The sequence below is a fragment of the Ursus arctos genome, unplaced genomic scaffold (genome assembly GCF_023065955.2).
Source record: "Ursus arctos isolate Adak ecotype North America unplaced genomic scaffold, UrsArc2.0 scaffold_26, whole genome shotgun sequence".
In the NCBI taxonomy this organism is placed as follows: Eukaryota; Metazoa; Chordata; class Mammalia; order Carnivora; family Ursidae; genus Ursus; species Ursus arctos.
In genome coordinates, this window is record NW_026622941.1 from 8,206,371 (window position 1) to 8,225,984 (window position 19,614).

General features: G+C 38.3%; 2 protein-coding genes across 3 annotated transcripts; one reads left to right on the forward strand and one right to left on the reverse strand.

Annotated features, from left to right (window-relative positions):
• Positions 1–219: 219 nt before the first annotated feature.
• Positions 220–5,263, forward strand: CLEC4E (C-type lectin domain family 4 member E). Of its 2 annotated transcripts, none has more exons than XM_026502524.4 (6): positions 220–468; positions 1,289–1,381; positions 2,004–2,093; positions 2,802–2,953; positions 3,612–3,727; positions 4,931–5,263. In XM_026502524.4, the coding sequence occupies exons 1-6, from the start codon at positions 432–434 to the stop codon at positions 5,079–5,081; spliced, it is 639 nt and encodes a 212-aa protein (XP_026358309.1). In that variant the 5' UTR covers positions 220–431; the 3' UTR covers positions 5,082–5,263. The 2 variants fall into 2 exon arrangements, with proteins under 2 accessions (XP_026358309.1, XP_057159303.1); XM_057303320.1 differs by having other exon boundaries at positions 2,802–2,833; positions 4,931–5,257.
• A 2,988-nt stretch (positions 5,264–8,251) lies between these two features.
• Positions 8,252–15,409, reverse strand: CLEC4D (C-type lectin domain family 4 member D). The gene is made up of 6 exons (XM_057303321.1): positions 15,182–15,409; positions 13,948–14,037; positions 11,409–11,513; positions 10,552–10,703; positions 9,038–9,153; positions 8,252–8,707 (listed from the first exon to the last, which is right to left on the reverse strand). The coding sequence occupies exons 1-6, from the start codon at positions 15,207–15,209 to the stop codon at positions 8,563–8,565; spliced, it is 636 nt and encodes a 211-aa protein (XP_057159304.1). The 5' UTR covers positions 15,210–15,409; the 3' UTR covers positions 8,252–8,562.
• Between the last annotated feature and the right edge of the window lie 4,205 nt (positions 15,410–19,614).

Consider the following 19,614-nt stretch of genomic DNA (forward strand, 5'->3'; position numbering starts at 1 on the left):
TGAAATTGGAAGTGCAGAGGAGGGCCCCACAAATGTCAAGGGCAGACTGAAGGATGAGTGAGGCCTGGAAGAAAGTAGAGAAATTTTATCCACCAAATTAAAACTGTATTTTTAAACCCCTGATGTGCTCACACGCTCAGCCCATTTCTGTTGATGATTAACCACTTCACCATTTCCCCATTTAGTTGTTTCCTAAAGTAAGGAGACAGATGTGTCAACTCGTAAAGCCCCTTGTCCTCCTTATGCAAGAAAGGAAACCCTGACTGAAACACAAAGCCACAGAACACATTAATATTATGAGGTCTTAGGGTCACAGTTCCTAAAAAACAGAAAAAGATTTGTTTTCCTTGAATCTTACCAACAAAATTCTCCTGGACTCAGAAGCTGATGAGAGAAGAAGAGAAAGAGAGAGAGAGAGAGAGAGAGAGAGAATGAATTCATCCCAACCATCTACATCACAAGGCACAGGTAAAATTTGCAACTCTCCCTTTCTCTCATAGATCTTTCTTTTGGGAAGAGGGGGTAAATATTTTGAGGGAAGGGACAATAGAAAAGTCTCCACCAGAGCAAAAGAAGGGAGACAGAGACAGAACACAAGAGAGGAAGCTGAGGCAGTGGTTAGAGACTGTATGCTCTACTGAGGATCGCTGGTCTGGATTCCAGGGAGAGCTGAATCAGACTGCTCTGCCCACCCTTTCCCTGTGTCATGTTGGGCAAGTCACCTCACTTCTCTGGAACCTACTTTCCCTGTCTGTAAAATGTGTATCTGGAGGGAGGGAGAGAGGAGCTACTAGAGGATGGCTCATGTTTTATCTGAATTGATTTACAAAGGGCTTGGGAAATGAGATATCGAAAAGAGGAAAGCAGGAGAGAGACAAGAAAAACAGAGAGGAAAAAAGGGAGAAAAGGAAAGACCAAGATAGGAATAGAAGGGGAAAAACCTGGGAGACTTAGGAAGGAAAAATTGCCTATCTGTCTCAGTTCATGAATGTTAGGATTAGCAATGGCTTATTCTAGTGGTTCCAAAAGATGGTTTCCAGACCAATAGCTTCAGCAGCTTCTGGGAACTTGTTGGCTCCATACCATGTCTAATGAATTGTTAATTCTAGAGGTGAGGTGCCATCACCTGTGTTTCAACACACTGTTCAGATGATTCTGATGCATGCTGAAGTTTGAGAATTACTCCATATAGAACAGTGCAAGTGGAAGGAAATAAGTGGTTGAATAAGAATCTCTTTTGTATCTTGCTAGGGGAAGATTGACCATGTTTGCATATTTCTCTCTACAGAGAAAGGATGCTTGTCTTCCCAAGTGCTCTTATGGACTGTTGCTGGGGTCTCCATGCTACTGCTCAGCGCCTGTTTCATCACCAGATGTGTTGGTGAGTTCAAAAGGTTAAGTTTAATCTCCCTGGTGAATATTAGGGGTAAAATCTTTCTTGCCTGTGGGTTCTCTTCCCCCTCGAAGGGTATTTCTGTTCCACTTTCTTCCCTATTTATCTCCAGGTTATTGCTCAACTAGAACCCCAACTAGTACAGAACAGTTACCAAATTTCAGTGACCTCTGACACATTTTTCATGATAGACAGTTTTCGTCTCCTTGCTGGCCTTGAGTCTTCTCCTTTGTACTCGTATCATTAGGATAAACTTCTCTACGGGATCCTAGCCAGAGGCATGAAAAAATAGTTTTTTGGAAGAAGGGTAGGGAGGGTTGGCATAAGAGAGAGTGAAAACACATTTGTTTTCTCTGAGCCTTTGGACCTGAAATAATATATTCTTCTTCATAAGTCAGGAAAACCATGAAATGTGAATTCTTTGTTCTTTCTTGAGTAAGTAAATCTCAGTGACTTTCTGTGTAGAAGGACAAATAGAAAAAAAAAAAAGAAGAAGAAGAAAAGAAAAAGAAACCATGATGATTACTGGTACTTTTGTTATAAATACAAAATGATAAAATTTATTTTTTATCAAGAGTAATGAACATTAACTCTGCGCCTTTCCTTACAGTGACATATCGTGTCTTTCAACTCTGTGATGAGAATAAGTTCCAGCTACATGAGGCGTTCATGGACTTCTCCTGCTCCAATGATGGATCGGGTATAATAGTCCTCAAATTTGAACATCAACATTTATATATCAACACTTTTTAAAAAATATTTTATTCATTTATTGCAGACAGACAGAGAGCACAAGCATGAACGTCGGGGAGGGGCAGAAGGAGAAGTAGACTCCCCCCTGAGCAGAGAGCCTGATGTGGGGCTTGGTCCCAGGACCCTGGGATCATGACCTGAGCCAAAGGCAGACGCTTAACCAACTGAACCAACCAGGGTCCCCTATATCAACACTTTTTTTTTTTTTTTTTGGCTTCTAGACTGATTTGGGGACAAGTAAAGTAGTTGGATGATGTTTTGTTTTTCAAAAACAAGATGTAAAATCTTGCCTGTACTATATGAGAATGCTGAGGAATTGGTAAAAAGACAGTTCTAGAACTTTGGAAATGCAATTAGCATCAGGACAGGAAATCCTGGGGACATTATAGAAAACTTTTAGAGTAAATTTGAGGTATGTCTCAACAGAAAATCTAGAAGTGGAAGGTACTATCTCCAGGAATGAATTCTCTTTTCATTCCTCACTTGCTTCCAAATGAGGTAAAGGAGAAAAAAATATATAAAATAGGGAATTTAGAAATATCTCAGAAATAGACTCCCTATGCTCTTATATATATAGTCTTGTTCCAAGTCTTACCAAAATGCTACGTGATGCTCCTCTGGGCTAGGACACTCATGGAAACTTCTCTCCTCCTAGGTTCAGTCAAGAATTGCTGTCCATCAGACTGGGTACATTTTCAATCTAGCTGCTACTTCTTTTCTACTAACACCATGTCCTGGGCATCAAGTTTAAAAAACTGCTCCGACATGGGAGCTCATCTGGTTGTTATCAACACACAGGAGGAGCAGGTAGTTGGAGCACAGCCTCCTCCAGCGTCAACGTGACCTTCTTCACAGGATCTATCCCTTTCTCCATATGTGTATACAGTGTTTGGGCCACAATTACTATTTGTTAAATGAATGTATTGAAAGGCATGTCATTCCTACTATTTCTGTAAGTCGATACTCTATTTTCATCACTAGAAGAGCCTTAAAAAGGGGGAATTTCCTTTAAAACAAAGGGGGGGGAATTTCCATGCTCAGTTTCTTTATTAGGAAGACGGGGGGAAAAGGGGGCTGGGAGTTCATTTTAGAATGGCTATTATGTTGATGAACATATCATATGATTTTGTCAGATATGCAGAGATATGTCCACTATCTTTAAGCTATGATTAATAATGTTTCACGCTGGATATACACAGTAGATTTTGCTACAAATAACAGTAGATAAACTTTGAATGAGTTATTGAGAACCTCCTTCTCTGTTAAAGGTTTGATTCGATGGTATGTATATTTTTACCACAACGAAAAGAATCAGATCATCCTCCATGATCCTACAATTTCAGAGCCACTTATCTATCATCTGTAGTCTCTGTCCTACTTTATTTCTCTTAATAACAATTACCCTCAACACTTGTTCAAAATTGAAATAATTGATCTATTTTTTTTTATTGTGTTGCTTCCATAGGAATTCCTTTTCTTTGCGAAACCTAAAAGGAGAGAGTTCTATATTGGACTGACAGACCAGGTGACCGAGGGTCAGTGGCAATGGGTAGACGGAACACCTTTCTCAGAGTCTCTGAGGTAATTTCCTTCTTGCAGGAGAATTTTAACACTGTCTCCAATCCCAAAGTTAGACCATTGTTGAAGGGAGTTCTCAGAACCTCCTTCTGTTCCACGAGGTATCTTCAGGTCAACCCTTGGTGATAGGACGTGCAAGAAGGTAGACGAAAGCAACATGAAGAGCTAGTGCTCCCCCTTCCTGAGACTCTCTGAATAAACGGGAAATAACAGACAAAGAGAAGGAGAGGGTTAGAATTAAAGACTAATTCATTGGGAACGCAGCAGAGACAGAGTGAAATTCAGAGCTTTGTGCCTCAAATTAGTAAATGAGACAAAAATAGTGATTGGAGAAAGTGGATTTACAGAGTGAGAGTGTGGAACTCCCTCAATAATGTCTCTTTTCTCCTTAATAATGACCTTACATCATTAGAGCACAGCACTTTGGAGCTTTCAAAGTTTTTATCTCATTCATTATTTCATTTTACCGAAATTATACCTTTCTGACATACATTAATAGTATTAATGTTCACTCAGCATTTGAGGAAACTAAAGGTCAGGAAGGTTAAGGTCAGTTCTAAGAGTACAGCCCAGATGCACTGAGACTTTAGAAAGTTGCTTCACTATGGCACAGTAACACCGCTGAAGTATGTACGTCAGTGAATACAAACTCAGTGTGGAAGAAGATGAGATTCGAGTGTGAAGGGAACAAATCCATGAGAATATCAATAGCTACTCATTACGGGTCGACAACCATCAAGGAGCAGGACAGAATAGAGTCAGGAATATCCAGTTCAGCTTCACTCCTATAAACTCCATAACTTAGACAAATGGTTTAGCTTTTCTGGGATGCCTTTTCCTTATCAATAAAATGGAGATTATAGGGCACCTGGGTGGCTCAGTTGGTTAAGCTTCTGCCTTTGGCTCAAGTCATGATCTTGGGATCCTGGGGTCGGGCCCCAAGTGGGGCTCCCTGCTCAGTGGGGAGTCTGCTTCTCCCTCTCTCTCTCTGCCTGCCACTCCCCCTGCTTGTGCGCTTTCTCTCTCTCTCTGTCAAATAAATAAATAAAATCTTTTTTTAAATTAACAAATAAAATAAAATGGAGATGATAATGCCTAACTAACAAAACTGTTGTGACGTTATACAGCACAAGTGTCATGTCACATAGTCGGTCACTTGGCTTCTTGTAGCTGGGATTTTAAATCTCCTGCATTATTTTCTTTCAGCTTCTGGGATGTCGGGGAGCCCAATAATATAGTGACAGTGGAGGACTGTGCCACCATCCGAGACTCTTCGAATCCCAAGAAAAATTGGAATGATGTGCCCTGTTTCTTCAATATGTTTCGGGTTTGTGAAATGCCAGAAATAAATGTTTAAAGCAACAAAAAAATTATCTAAGAGCAGAAAGCACAACTTAAATGCATAAATACGGAGACACAAGAGCATGAACACAACTGCACCCTGAGAGAAGTGTGTACTGCACTTGATGAGGACTCCACAGGGGCTTCAGGGGGACTTTGCTCCTTTCACTACCAATAAAAATAAGTCGTTTTGAAGGTTATAATTTGTGATGCTGACTGACGCGCATCTGTCTCCATATTAGTCTCAGGACTTCTCAAAACTTACCTATCAGTTCTCGAACAAACGCCGGGAAAAGTATGCTCCTTTGGGCACATTTGCTTTATTTGTGAACACTGATGTGAAAATAGAGGGACATAAAGCAAGTACAGAGCCCAGCAAGAAGAGGATTTTCAAAGTGACTTTGAACAATCCTCTGAATTTAGGCTCTGATCAATTCTTCTTCTTCCTGGCTCCTGAAAAGTCTGCCTTGCTTTCTTGATTGCATACCATTTTTACCCCTCCCCGAGCAGGTATCCTCGCTATGGTTTCCTGTACAATGAGTAAGAAACTCCCTCAAGTCATGAAACTTATTCTTGCTCCAAAGACATGTGGACTTCCTGGGTAAAGGCCTTGATTGCCCCTTGCTAGGAAAAGGCCATGCTAAGCTTCAGCTCCAAACAATTATTCAGTCCGTTCACCCCAAGAACTCTCTTTTCTCTTTATTCTCTTCCCCTGAATAACTGAATCTCACCTGAGGTTATGGCTATTGCTCAGCTAGGGTCCAACAGCCAAATTGTTCTAAGAGAACATTGAGCTTGACAATTTCCTATCTCCAGCCTATCCACTACTTGCATGATAAGGTTATTCAAGAATATTTAGGTAATATAGCACCTTTAATAACCCTGGCTCTTCCACACAGCACCATAAAGAGACCCTCAAAATTCGTACATTGGAATGAATGTGGAATTATGAAATGGGAAAATTCAACTGAATAAGTGAATAGAATATATTCTCTTTCCTTACAAAGGTTTATTCCTCTTAGGTATAAGGGACCACATGCTGTTTTGAAACCAATACGCCTTTAAACTGAAGGCCATTCAACCTAAAAGTAATCCAGTACATATATCTTCTATTTTCTAATTCCCTTTTTTCAAATTATAAACATCAGTGAAAGACATATGGAAATACTTTTGTTCACCATTATTTCTCTGTTGGCTATAATTGGTTGGCTATAATTTGATATTTTAAATTTTATTTCAATATTGAAAGATATATGAAAGTGTTAGTATGCATTATTTCACCATACATTTATAATTTGTTATGCAATTAACTTTGTCTTCAAAGTTTGTCAAGAAAAGAAACAATCGCTCAGGGTTTAGTGGTTAAAGATCAACAGAACCCAGGTTATTTATCTGGAATATTCTGAGCGGTAGATCATCTGGTTGAAACTATTTTAAAATATAATATTTTACAAGAGGACTTACAAAAATACTTAGGCACCAGAAAATCCAGAAAGTTCCAAAAAATAAAAGAGTAGGTAATCATCCATAGTTCCAAGAACGTAGTCCCGAAGTAAACCACTGTTAAGATGTAAATATTATCATTTGGGCCCCTAAATATTTTAAAGAAAAATCATTCTAATACATTTGGTGAAAATGATACATACTCATTATCAAAAATTTTTACTCGTATGTCATTATGAATATGTAAATATTATTCACAGCTGAATCTTGTACTGTATCATGATTATATATTATATTACATACTTAAACACATTTTGCTTTTCATATAGGTAATATTGGCAGCATTTTTTATTTATCTAGTTTTCTATGTACTGATTAATAATGCATCCCTTAACTCTACAGAATTGTACATCACCTCTCAATGAATTCAAATACATTCTATCAGTCCCATATTTTCATGAGGAAAAGAAATCCTCTTGGAACTGTCTCGCTTTTCTGATCTGAACAGGGATTGTTCTCATGGTTTCTTTCACAGCCATTATTTTGCTGATTTTTATTATATAAAGGAAATATTTTGTCACTTAAAGGTTATTTCAGATTATGATATACCAATATAATGAAACACTACTTAGTTATATGGAACAAGGTACAAAACATTCCCCAAACTATATTTTTAAGTAAAAAATGCAAGATGAGGGGCACCTGGGTGGCACAGCGGTTAAGCGTCTGCCTTAGGCTCAGGGCGTGGTCCCGGTGTTATGGGATCGAGCCCCACATCAGGCTCCTCCGCTGGGAGCCTGCTTCTTCCTCTCCCACTCCCCCTGCTTGTGTTCCCTCTCTCGCTGGCTGTCTCTCTCTCTGTCAAATAAATAAATAAAATCTTAAAAAAAAAAAAAAGGAAAAGGAAAAGGAAATGTGACATTCTGTGATAAAGACATCAGCAGGGTCCCTGACTTCTTTTACAGTGCCATCATGGACTGAATGTTTGTGTCCCCCACCCATGCTGGCACTGTGATCTCAAACATTCCAGCCTCTAGAATTGTGAGATATAAATCCCTGTTGTTTAAGCCACTAATCTACAGTATTTTGTTACAGCAGCCTGAGATCACAAAAACAAGTATCTAGCAGCTTGGAGATCCTTCTTAAATTCTAACTTCCAAAATATGGCCCTTTACCTGCCTTCTTCCTTAAGCTACAATATTACTTTGTTTATATACATATACATACACACACACACACACACACACATATATATACAAACATAAATATATTTAGTGATCTTGAATGAAATACTACTTTGCTATGTTAAGTTGGAAGTGGGAAGAAGTGCCCCTCCTCCTCCTCTCTCTCACCTCCTCTCCCTCTCTCAAATAAATAAATAAATCTTTAAAAAAAAAAAAACTTTTAAAGGGTTTGTCATAACTGGGGCTAAAATAGTGGCATACCACTACCAGTTGGAATACCCCGCGTTTGAATCTTAAGAGCTAAAAATCTGAGCAGAGGAAAACAATGACTAAGAGATTGCATCATTTGAGCCATTCTGTTCGATATATAATCGATGCACACCAATTGAAAAGGAAATACTCTGATATACTAAAAAGAAAGCAAAGTTAATGAAAAGATTGTCACAGAAAAGATGATTCCTGCCACCATACCACACAGAAACACATTATCTTTTTTTATTATTATTATGATATGTTAGTCACCATACAGCACATCATTAGTTTTTGATGTAGGGTTCCATGATTCATTGTTTGTGTATAACACCCAGTGCTCCATGCAATACGTGCCCTCCTTAATACCCACCACCAGGCTAGCCCATTCTCCACCCCTTCCCCTCTAAAACACTCAGTTTGTTTCCCGGAGTCTATAGTCTCTCGTGGCAGAAACACATTATCTTGAATGAATAGAACAAAAATAAATAAGCCAATCATAACTGAAAATGTTCTATTTTCTCAGAAGGTTTTCTCTGTTTCAACGATGCAGGTGCATTCTTTCCTAGTCTATTTGGTTCTTCTTTGCCATCCCCATCACAAGGACTCCTTTGGAGGTTTCTAGTTGAATGCTGTTCCAGGTAATTTACAAATCCTTTTTGTCTCAAAGTTACAAGGAAAATCATTCCAGGCCCATTTGTCTTGAACATTAACGAGGACAACACAATTTTCTTCCTGATTGTTGGGTTCACCCTCATGCCCTAATCTGAAATGAAAGAAAAAATATATATATATTTATATATTTAAGAGGAAAATAGCAGTTGGACTGGAAGGCTCTCCAGTGTGTGTGTGTGTGTGTGTGTGTGACTGTGTGTGTGTGGGTCAGGGGACATGCAGAGAAAATGCCTCTGGTGAAAAATTTAGAGCTGCATTGTCTAATAGAAGTATCATAGTATATTGGTATAGAGGTTACTCAACACATAGAATTATTCTGAGTAAGCATTTCTACAACAGTATACTCCAGCCCAAATGAATTCTGCTTGGTATCTTCTCACCTTTGCCTATAAAGCTCTTTCACCCCAGTCAACATACTCACAAATTATGTGGGTTAAATGGTGTCTTGTCCACCAACGACCACCGGCCTTCATGGTTCTCATCTATATGTCCCAGGAAATACGAAAATCGTCTATCCAAAAATTGAATAATAAAGTTCTGCATAAAAATGTAAATTTTTATAAGTATATTTGCATTTATCATTTAATAGCTATTATGTTAGGAAAAGAGAGAAAAGGTCAGATAGGTTACTAGCTAAGCACAAAAGCGTTGTCATCGGACAGATCTGCTTTCAAATCCTGCCTCTGCCATTTATTGTGAAATGTTAGTAAGTACTCTAATGTCACCAAACCCAAGATTTCTCATCTCCAAAAGGACAAGTCTACTACTTCACAGATAAGATCATACTTGCAAATCACTTAACACAATGTTTAATAGGATCAGATTTTTAAAAAACTTTTGTTTTTAAAATTGTCTTCTTTGATTGTGTGTGTATTAAATTAAGTTCCATTTTTTTCAAAGAGTTGATGAACCTGTAGATATCAAAGCCATGGGAACAGAATCCTCCGAGAAACCCCCCTAAGAAAAGAGTAGAATATGAGTTATGGTACATATATGGAAGTATATTATATGAGGAAATACATTTGTTTTTAAAGAACTGATTTATGGTGCCCTGGGTGTTATATGCAAATAATGAATCATGGAACATTACAACAAAAACTAAGGATATACTGTATGGTGACTAACATAACATAAAAAAAACCATTATAATTAAAAAAAAGAACTGATTTAAACTTTGGAAATTTTTTTAGTTAGAATTACAACCATACAGGGGCGCCTGGGTGGCACAGCGGTTAAGTGTCTGCCTTCGGCTCAGGGCGTGATCCCGGCATTCTGGGATCGAGCCCCACATCAGGCTCCTCCGCTATGAGCCTGCTTCTTCCTCTCCCACTCCCCCTGCTGGCTGTTCCCTCTCTCGCTGGCTGTCTCTATCTCTGTCAAATAAATAAATAAAATCTTTTAAAAAAAAAAGAATTACAACCATACAACTTATTTTTCCTATGCTTTCTCCTGAGAAGCTGTTTCAGTCCTGCTTAACCATTCATTTATTCAGTTACTCACCAAACATTTATCAAGACCTATCCAGTGTGCCTAGCACTGTGCAGGACTTCGGAGATGCAAAGATTAGGAGAGCACGGCTACAGCCCTCTACAAGGTAGAGTCATTGATAGAGATGGGGCAGTGAACAGATTACATCAGTACAGTGATATAAATGCCATGATCACACAGTGCGCAAAGTACCACGGGAGTATGTCCAAATTAGAACAGGGAGGATGGAGTAGGCAAGATGGTCAGGGTAGTTTTCTGGAGGAAATAACACGTGAATCAAACCTGGAAAGACCAGAAGTTGGCCAGATGAAGAAAAATGAGGGAGGAAGACAAAACAGGTGAAACAAAGCACAGAGGTGGAACAGAGAAATTCCTCTTTCTCTGCAAAAATTTCTCTGCAAAGAGATTCAAACCAGCAGAGAGAAGGATGGGAGCCTCCCAACATACCAGCTCAGCTTCTGTGCTGATGGTGGCCAGATGAGCCCCCATGCTGGTGCAGTTCCTTTCACTCTCACCCCATGTCTTGTTGTCATTAAGAGGAAAATAGCAGTTGGACTGGAAGGCTCTCCAGCCAAAAGGACAGCAATTCCAGGTGCTCCCTCGTGAGAAAATTGAAATGAAAATCAGTTACAAAGGAGCATTTCATCTGTAACAGATTGCATAGCTATTCTGCTAACTATCCAGTTAACATTTTTTGGAAATAACACCAGGGTTACCAAAATAATTCTGTTCCCCCTTTTAAAAAATCCTGAAAATTACATTTCTAAATGTTTCTGAGCAAAAGTACCTGAATCGCATGATGACTATACGAAAATTACAAGATATTCTCTTAGAAAACAACATTATTCTTCAATGTCCTTGCATGTATTTACATCCATATTTGAAGTGCTTCCAGAACAAAGTCTTTTACAAGAAATTTTATCTAACGGGGTAGGGAACCTACTAGAATTCTCAAGCATTTCTGCATCCTCCCAAAGGATGGGGGGTTTTACAAATTCCAGCATAATAAAAGAGACAAAGTCACTCAGCAGAGGAAACAATCCTTAAGATATGTCTGAATCAAAAGAAAATGGAATTAAATTAATGTTATGTTTTGGATGCCAAAAACGGATCCTAAATGTGGTGTTATTCAACTGATTACAGTCACAAGAAATCTATTTCTATTTATTGATGTTCACTCTTGCACCAGATACTCCTGTTGTTTTAATCTCTCCTGGTTTACTACTGATTACTTTAAATCAAATTATGAACCTGAATGGAAATGGAAGTAAGAAAGAAATTCTCCTATGCCTTTTTCTATCTACCTTTCGATTTTGATTTCTCTCTGGTGCATGTCAGCTTCGTGTGGTACTCTGGTAACTTGAACACCGTCATGTCTGTGCTGCAGCGTAGAAAGTTGCGATGAGTCACTGTCAAAGGCAAAAAGAGTTAGTTTTCGTTTCCTATATAACCACTTAATTAGGGAAATGGGAGCTGGTCACTCCAGTCCTTCTCTTCCCCTAAGAGTTAAGGTAACTATCCCCTATTCTCACTACCTAGTTCAGCTCCAGGTGAATAAGTTGAAAGGAATTGTCAAAAATTAATACTTTTATTATCATATCCATTTTGTGCTTTATGGGAGTAATTCTGCAAACCTTTATGTGTATACCCTTTTAAGCATATTTTTCTATCAGAATCTGTGTTAGACTGGAGATTTTTAGTGAACACTGGGTTAGTTCTGCCAAGTTTTACGAACCATATACATTTATTTATCTTTTAAATATTTTTACTACAAGGGGAACCTGGGTGGCTCAGTCAGTTGAGCATCTAACTCTTGACTTTGGCTCAGGTCATGGTCTCAGCACTGCGAGATCAAACCCCACACTGGGCTCTGTGCTGGGCATGGAGCCTGATTGATTCTCTCTCTCTCTCTCTCTCTCTCTCCCTCTCTCTCTCTCCCCCATTGCCCCTTGCTCACCCTGTTCGCACACTCTGTCTCCCTTTCTCTCTCAAAAATACATACATACATACATAAATATTTTTACTTTGAAACATAACCAAGTGCAAAAAGTGAAAAACACAAATGTACAGTTTATCAAATTATTGTGAAGTGAACACTCCAGGTAACAACAATCTGGCTTAAGAAACACAATATTGCCAACACCCCAGGTGGCCCTCACGTCCCAAATACAACCCACTTCCTCTGTCTTAAAGGTGACTATGCCATGGCTTTTAAGGTAATCACTTTGTGCTTTGTTTCACAATTTTACCACTTGATAACATATCCGTAAACCATACAGATCAGATTTGCCTGCTTTTGAACTTTTTATAAATAAAGTGATAAAATATGCATTCTTTTGGTTCTGTCTTTTGCTCAGTGTTATTTCTGAAATTTATTTATATTGTTACATACAACTATAAGCCATTCATTTTTATTGCCATAAAGTGATCTATTGTCTTAATGCACTAAAACCTATTTATATATTCTTCTTCTGGTAGACATTTGCATTGCTTCCAGTGTCTGACTATTATGAGCATTCTGGGCATTTTTGGCCATGAATCCTAGAGCACATGAGCATACATTTCTGTGGGCCATATGCCTAGGAGTGGAACTGCTGGTAATAGAATATACATATTGCCAACTATGATAGTGGCAAAGTTTTCCAAAGTGGTTTTACTGCGTTATGCTCCCACTAGCAACAATTCATTGGAGGTCCAGTTGTGCCGCATCATCATCACTATTTAACAGTGCCAGACTTTTTAATTATTGCCATCCTGGTATGTATGCAATGGTATTTCATTGCGAGTTTGAATTTTCACTTCCCTGAAAACTAATGAGCTTGACATTTTTTATGTGTTCATTAAACATTTCAATTTTTCTTTTTCTATGGTGCCTATTCAAAATTTTGCCCATTTTTCTGCTGTATTGTCAGGATTTTTTCCTATGGATTTGAAAGAATTGTTTATATATACTGTACAATAATTTTTTTATCAATTATATGCATTACAAACACTTTCTCCTATGGCTGTTTTCTTTCTTGGTATTTTCGTTGCACACTAATTCTTACTTTAATATAGAATAATTGGTCAATATTTCCTTCATTGGCTTGCACATTTTATGACTTAAGAAATCATCCCCTGCCTTGAGGATATGAATATATTCTCCATTTATCTTCTAAAAAGCATTATTGATTTGCTTTTCACATTTTGGCCAATAATCCACGCCAGGTTGGTTTTGTATATGATATGAGACAGGAGACCAATTTCATTTTTTGAATAAGGATAATCAGTGGTCCTCTAGCACATTAATTGAACAAAATTGTCCTTTCCTATAACTGCAGTATCCCCTTCTGTTTTATATAAAGAGTTCATACATACAGGATCTGTAACTAAGCTCTCTATTCCTTTCCTCTGGTCTATATGTCTGTACTTGCACCTATACTATATTACTGTAATTATAATAACTTTACACAAGGTCTTGCTATTAGGAAGAACAAATCTTTCAACTGTTCTTCTTTCCAAAGCCAGACTACAGTCCATCTGAAAGTTGAGTTTTTGCTGGTTACTCTTTAGTGATAAGATACAGCCCTTTGTAATCTCAGTCAAAAACGGGGAATGATCTACTACAGCCACCAACCTTCGTATGTATAGAAAAGGGTTTAACTTCCATCTTTCATTCCCTGACACGAGACAGTACCATCAAAGAATAGAAGGGGAAAAATGTAGTTTTAAGCAGTATGGATTGAAATGTTGCGGGGGGGGGGGGGGGGGGGGGCGGGAATCAAAGTAACAAAAGGCTTAGAGGAACCTTATGAAAGTTGTTGGGGGGAAATCCACAGAGTTCCATTTCTGCTAAGAACTTACCCAAACAATTTGCAATAAAACAAGCACTGAGTATTGAGATGAAAAAAACAGCAATGGCCCAAGGGATCAACTGGGAATGCTGGCCTCCTTCTAGGACAAAAGGAAAGATAAATACATTGTCTTCTCCGGCATAAGAAGTAGGGAAGATATTCTACTGAGAAGCAAGCCAAATATGAGATCATCCACAATATTTTAGATCTAGAGGAGAGCTTAAAGATTTCCTCCTGAATAAATCCGTGTTAGAGCTTACTGATAAAAACATACATACATAAAAATGTAAACTTTTTTTTGAATGGAAAGGCTTTTTATAAAGCCAATGGTTTTTTTTAATAAAACCAGAAACCAATACTTGCATGTGTATTATTAATAGTACAGATTCTAAATGATGGTGAATCTCTATGATGGAATTCTGCACAGTGAATCAAATAATCCTATATATCAGTATGTATTGACGGAAAGTCTCCAAGACATATTGTTATGTAAAAAGGTGTGTTTCAGGGGTGCCTGGGTGGCACAGTCATTAAGCGTCTGCCTTCGGCTCAGGGCGTGATCCCGGAGCCCTGGGATCGAGCCCCACATCAGGCTCCTCCGCTGGGAGCCTGCTTCTTCCTCTCCCACTCCCCCTGCTTGTGTTCCCTCTCTCGCTGGCTGTCTGTCTCTGTCAAATAAATAAATAAAATCTTTAAAAAAAAAAAAGGTGTGTTTCAGGACCAGTGTACATTGTGGTCCCATTGAAGTTTGCCATGCTGGAGTGATGAGGTGAACCAAAACATTAATTTTAAAATTATATATTTCTGCATTTGTTCTATTTCTCAAGAATAGTGTTCAATATTCTTGTAATACAAATATATTGTGACCCTTAAGTACAGAATAAAATGGGATAAAGTCAGAGCCTCAGGTAAACTGTGAGCCTTAGTCGATGTGTTTTGTCTATCTTCCTTCTGCTTCTTGCCTTTAAAAGAATCTTCCCAAATTATTCTCTTTCTTTCCATCTTATTTTTCTTTTGCATAATTTATCTCTTCTCTTGGCCCAATTTATGTTTCACAAAGTTCTCTTACCCAACATACTTGAATCTATGACCTTCCTCTTCACCAAAGTCATTGCCATTTCCTTTAACTCCTCCTTGCAATCATCCTCAATCTTCACAACTATAACTACCATTAATTTGTATTTTTAAATCTTAGTCATAATTACATTTGCCTCTTTAAAACTGAGAGGAGAGAATGTACTCACTTTTATTTTGAGGTTCTTCTTGTCTCATTGTAGGTTAACTCTCTTGCTGTCCAGTGGTTGGGAGAATGAGAAGCCTCTTCTATTTTTGCCCCAAGTGTGTATTTCTGTGGGTAAGGAGTATGTCCTCAGAAATACTTGAGATTGAACATTAATTTTACTTATTCTGGTAAGATCAGAAAGTTCCCTATATAAAAGACAAGTCAAAAGAAGAAGTCTTTTCAAAGACAAGTTTCCTTTGATTCACTCTGGTAGACAGAGCAAAGACAAAAGGAAATTGGGAAAGCAACACCCAAAAACAGCCAGTAGAAATTTCCATTAAGTATGTTGAGATCACTAGATTAGTGTGTCATGTGAAATTTCTCAATTTGTTTTTCTTCATTCAAACAAAAAGTTTAGCAATGCCCTAAAAGAATAATAATTATGCCTAATAAAAATTTAATAAATATTCCTTCATCTTTCTTTCTTCTTTCTCTCTTTCTTTCTTTCTTTTCTCCTTCTTCTTCTTCTTCTTCTTCTTTTTCTTCTTCTTCTTCTTCTTCTTTTGATGTTATATTTTCGAAGGCAGTTACATGATTGAGGTAAATTCTGCCTTAAAAAGTCCTTTGAGCTGAGTAAGTTGTGTTGCAAGATGACAAGAGATAATGTAAAGCTTTTTGTTAAAATTTATTTATTTATTTATTTATTTGAAAGAGAGAGAGAGCACAGAGGGAGAGTGAGAGGGAGAAGCAGACTCCCTGCTGAACAGAGAGCCCAATGTGGGGCTCGATCCCAGGACCCTGAGATCATGACCTGAGCCGAAGTCACACGCTTAACTGACTGAGCCAGGCACCCCTGAGCTAAAGCTTTTAATGTACACAATGTATGTATATTGTATGTAAAAGACACAGTAACTTTTGTTTCGGGGTTGAGAAAGGGATGGTAGAGCTGTTGATTAAATCCCCAAATCTTCCTAGATGAGAGAAAATAAACTGATTAAGGCAAAGGAAAAGGAAATGTGACATTCTGTGATAAAGACATCATCAGGGTCCCTGACTTCTTTTACAGTGCCATCATGGACATGTTTGTGTCCCCCACCCATGCTGGCACTGTGATCTCAAACATTCCAGCCTCTAGAATTGTGAGATATAAATCCCTGTTGTTTAAGCCACTAATCTACAGTATTTTGTTACAGCAGCCTGAGATCACAAAAACAAGTATCTAGCAGCTTGGAGATCCTTCTTAAATTCTAACTTCCAAAATATGGCCCTTTACCTGCCTTCTTCCTTAAGCTAAATATTACTTTGTTTATATACATATACATACACACACACACACACACACACACATATATATATACAAACATAAATATATTTAGTGATCTTGAATGAAATACTACTTTGCTATGTTAAGTTGGAAGTGGGAAGAAGTAAAATTATAAATTTGACAACACATATTTTTCAACACTGTCACAACCAAAAGTATTCCCACAGCAGCAATAGTACTTACCCACAAACTCTCAAAGCCACCCTAGAAACTACATCTTTGTCTAAAGTAATATGTGTTCTTTATTAAAAGGATCTAGGAGTCTTAGAAGATATATAAATCCCACCTAGAACAGGAAAAAATAAACTACAGCTGGCATATTCTGTGTTCCCAGAAGACAAACATGATTTCAAACACATGAGAGAAACTCTGCTCTAGAAAGTTTCCTGAATCAAGTGAAAAGATGTGTCCAAGATACAGTTAAGATCACAAAAAGACAGGGGCGACCGGGTGGCTCAGTTGGCAAAGTAAGTGCCTGACTCTTGATTTCAGCTCGGGTCATGATCTCAGGGTTGTGGGACCAAGTCCCGCATTGGGCTCCATACTCAGCAGGGAGTCTGCTTGAGATTCTCTCTCTCCCTCTGTCGCACATGCTCTCTCTCTCTCTAAAATAAATAAATACATATTTAAAAAATAGCAATAGGGGAGCCTGGGTGGCACAGCGGTTAAGCATCTGCCTTCGGCTCAGGGCATGATCCCGGCGTTATGGGATCGAGCCCCACATCAAGCTCCTCTGCTATGAGCCTGCTTCTTCCTCTCCCACTCCCCCGGCTGTGTTCCCTCTCTCGCTGGCTGTCTCTATCTCTGTCAAATAAATAAATAAAAATCTTTAAAAAAAAATAGCTATAGCTTCAACAACTTCTTAATGGATGGAGACACAATAAAAATGTAAATATTGACATCAAAAATGTACAAAGAGGGAGAGTAAAAAATGGAGTTTTGGCATGCAAACAAAGTTAAATTGTTATCAGCATAAAATAGACTGTTATATCTACAAGAAGTTTTATGTAAACCTCATGGGAATCACAAAGTAAAAATCAAATGGATACACTAAGATAAAGAGAAAGGAAACAAAGCATACCACTACAGAAAATCATTGATTGCAAAGGAAGGCATAAAGAAAGGGGAAAAAAAAAGGGAACCATGAAACACCAGAAAATAATTAATAAGATGGCATTAGCAAGTTCTTGCCTATCAATAATTACTCTAATTGTTAATGGATAGAATTCTCTAACCAAAGGCATAGAGTGGGTGGATGGTTAAAAGAACAAGATCAACTATACACTGACTACGAGAGACTCACCTCAGCTCTAAACATATACAGAGATTCAAAGTGAAGGGATAGCAAAAGATACTCTATGCAAGCAAAAACAAAAAAGTATCTATCCTAAAATAAGACAAAATAAACTTTAAGCCCAAAATGGTAACAGAAACAAAGATAGCTATTATGTCATGGTAAAAGGTCAATACAAGAGGATAAAACAAATATATATGCACACAACATCAGAGCATCTATAATATTTCAAGAAAATATAAACAGACCTAAAGAGAGAAATAGAAAATAATACGATAATAGTAGGGGATCTCAATTCCTCGCTTTCAACAACAGCTAGATCACTGAGACAGAAAATCAATAAGGAAATAATGGACTTGAAACAAACTTTAGACCAAATGAAGCCAACAGACACATCCAAAGCATTCCATCCAACAGCAGTAGAATATACATTCTTCTCAAGTGCAGATGGAATATTTTTCAGGATAGATCACATGATAGTCACAAAACAAGTTAAGCAAATTCAAGAAGACTGAAATCATACAAAGTATCTTTTCCAAGCACAATGAAACTAATAATCAATAACAAGAGGAAATCTGGGAGAAAACGTAAATATGTGGAGACTAAACAACATGATCCTGAATGGGTCAACAAAGAAGTCAAAAGGGAGGGGTGCCTGGGTGGCTTAGTTGGTTAAGTGTCTGACTCTTGATTTCAGCTCAGGTCATGATCTCAGGCTTAGGAGATTGAGCCTGGTGTCAGGTCCAAGCTGGGAGTGGAACCTGCTTAAGATTCTTTCTCTTCCTCTCCCTCTGCCCACCTACCCAACAAGTTGCATGCACACGTGTGTGCATGCGCTTTCTCTCTCTCTCTCTCTGAAAGAAAGAAAGAAAGAAAGAAAGAAAGAAAGAAAGAAAGAAAAAGTATCTTTAAACAAATGAAAATGAGAGCACAATGTATCAAAACTTATGGGAGACTGCAAAGGCAGTTCTTTTTTTAAAGATTTTATTTATTTGTTTCAGAGAGAGTGAGAGAGAGAGAGAGAGCACTTGCAGGGGGAGGGGCAGAGGGAGAAGCAGAATCCCCACTGAGCAGGGAGTCCAATGTGGGGCTCAATCCCTGGATCCTGGGATCATGACCTGAGCCAAAGGTAGACACTCAACCGACTGAGCCACCCAGGTGCCGCTAAAGGCAGTTCTAGGAGGGAAGTTTATAGTGATTCCAGTCTACCTCAAGAAACAAAAAATAGCTCAAACACCTCACTTTGCACCTCGAGGAACTAGTAAAAGAACAAACCAAGCCCAAATTAGCAAAAAGGAAGTAACAAAGACCAGATAAATACATGAAATAAAGACTGAGCAGGGACACCTGGGGGACTCAGTTAAGTCTGACTCTTGATTCAGCTCAGGTCTTGATCTCAGGGTTGTGAGTTTGAGCCCCACTTAGGCTCCATGACCAAAAATATAAAAGATCATTGAAACTGAGAGCTGACATTTTTAGAAGATTTAAAAAAATTGACAAACTTTTAGCTAGAGTAACACAGAAATGCAGAAAGTACTCAAATAAATGAAACCAGAACTTAAAGAGGGGACACTATAGCTGATACCACAGAAATACAAAGGATCATTAGAGACTACTATGAAAAATTATACACCAACAAACTGGATAACCTGGAAGAAATAAATTCGTAGAAACATGGAATCCACAAAGATTGAAGCATGAAGAATTGGGAGCACCTGAGTAGCTCAGTCTGTTGGGCATCTGCCTTCAGCTCAAGTCATGATCCCAGGATCCTGGGATTGAGGCCCACATCAGGCTCCCTTCTCAGCAGGGAGCCTACTTCTCCCTCTCTCTGCCC

Excerpts from the sequence above, each read along its gene's own strand:
- CLEC4E (XM_026502524.4), top strand. The coding sequence starts at position 432 with ATGAATTCATCCCAACCATCTACATCACAAGGCACAG. Across the intron at positions 2,954-3,611 it reads TCAACACACAGGAGGAGCAG|GAATTCCTTTTCTTTGCGAA; the intron begins GTAGTTGGAGCA and ends TTGCTTCCATAG. Across the intron at positions 3,728-4,930 it reads CCTTTCTCAGAGTCTCTGAG|CTTCTGGGATGTCGGGGAGC; the intron begins GTAATTTCCTTC and ends ATTTTCTTTCAG.
- CLEC4D (XM_057303321.1), bottom strand. The coding sequence starts at position 15,209 with ATGAGACAAGAAGAACCTCAAAATAAAA. Across the intron at positions 11,514-13,947 it reads TTTTATTGCAAATTGTTTGG|TGACTCATCGCAACTTTCTA; the intron begins GTAAGTTCTTAG and ends TGCCTTTGACAG. Across the intron at positions 8,708-9,037 it reads CCATTTAACCCACATAATTT|ATTAGGGCATGAGGGTGAAC; the intron begins GTGAGTATGTTG and ends CTTTCATTTCAG.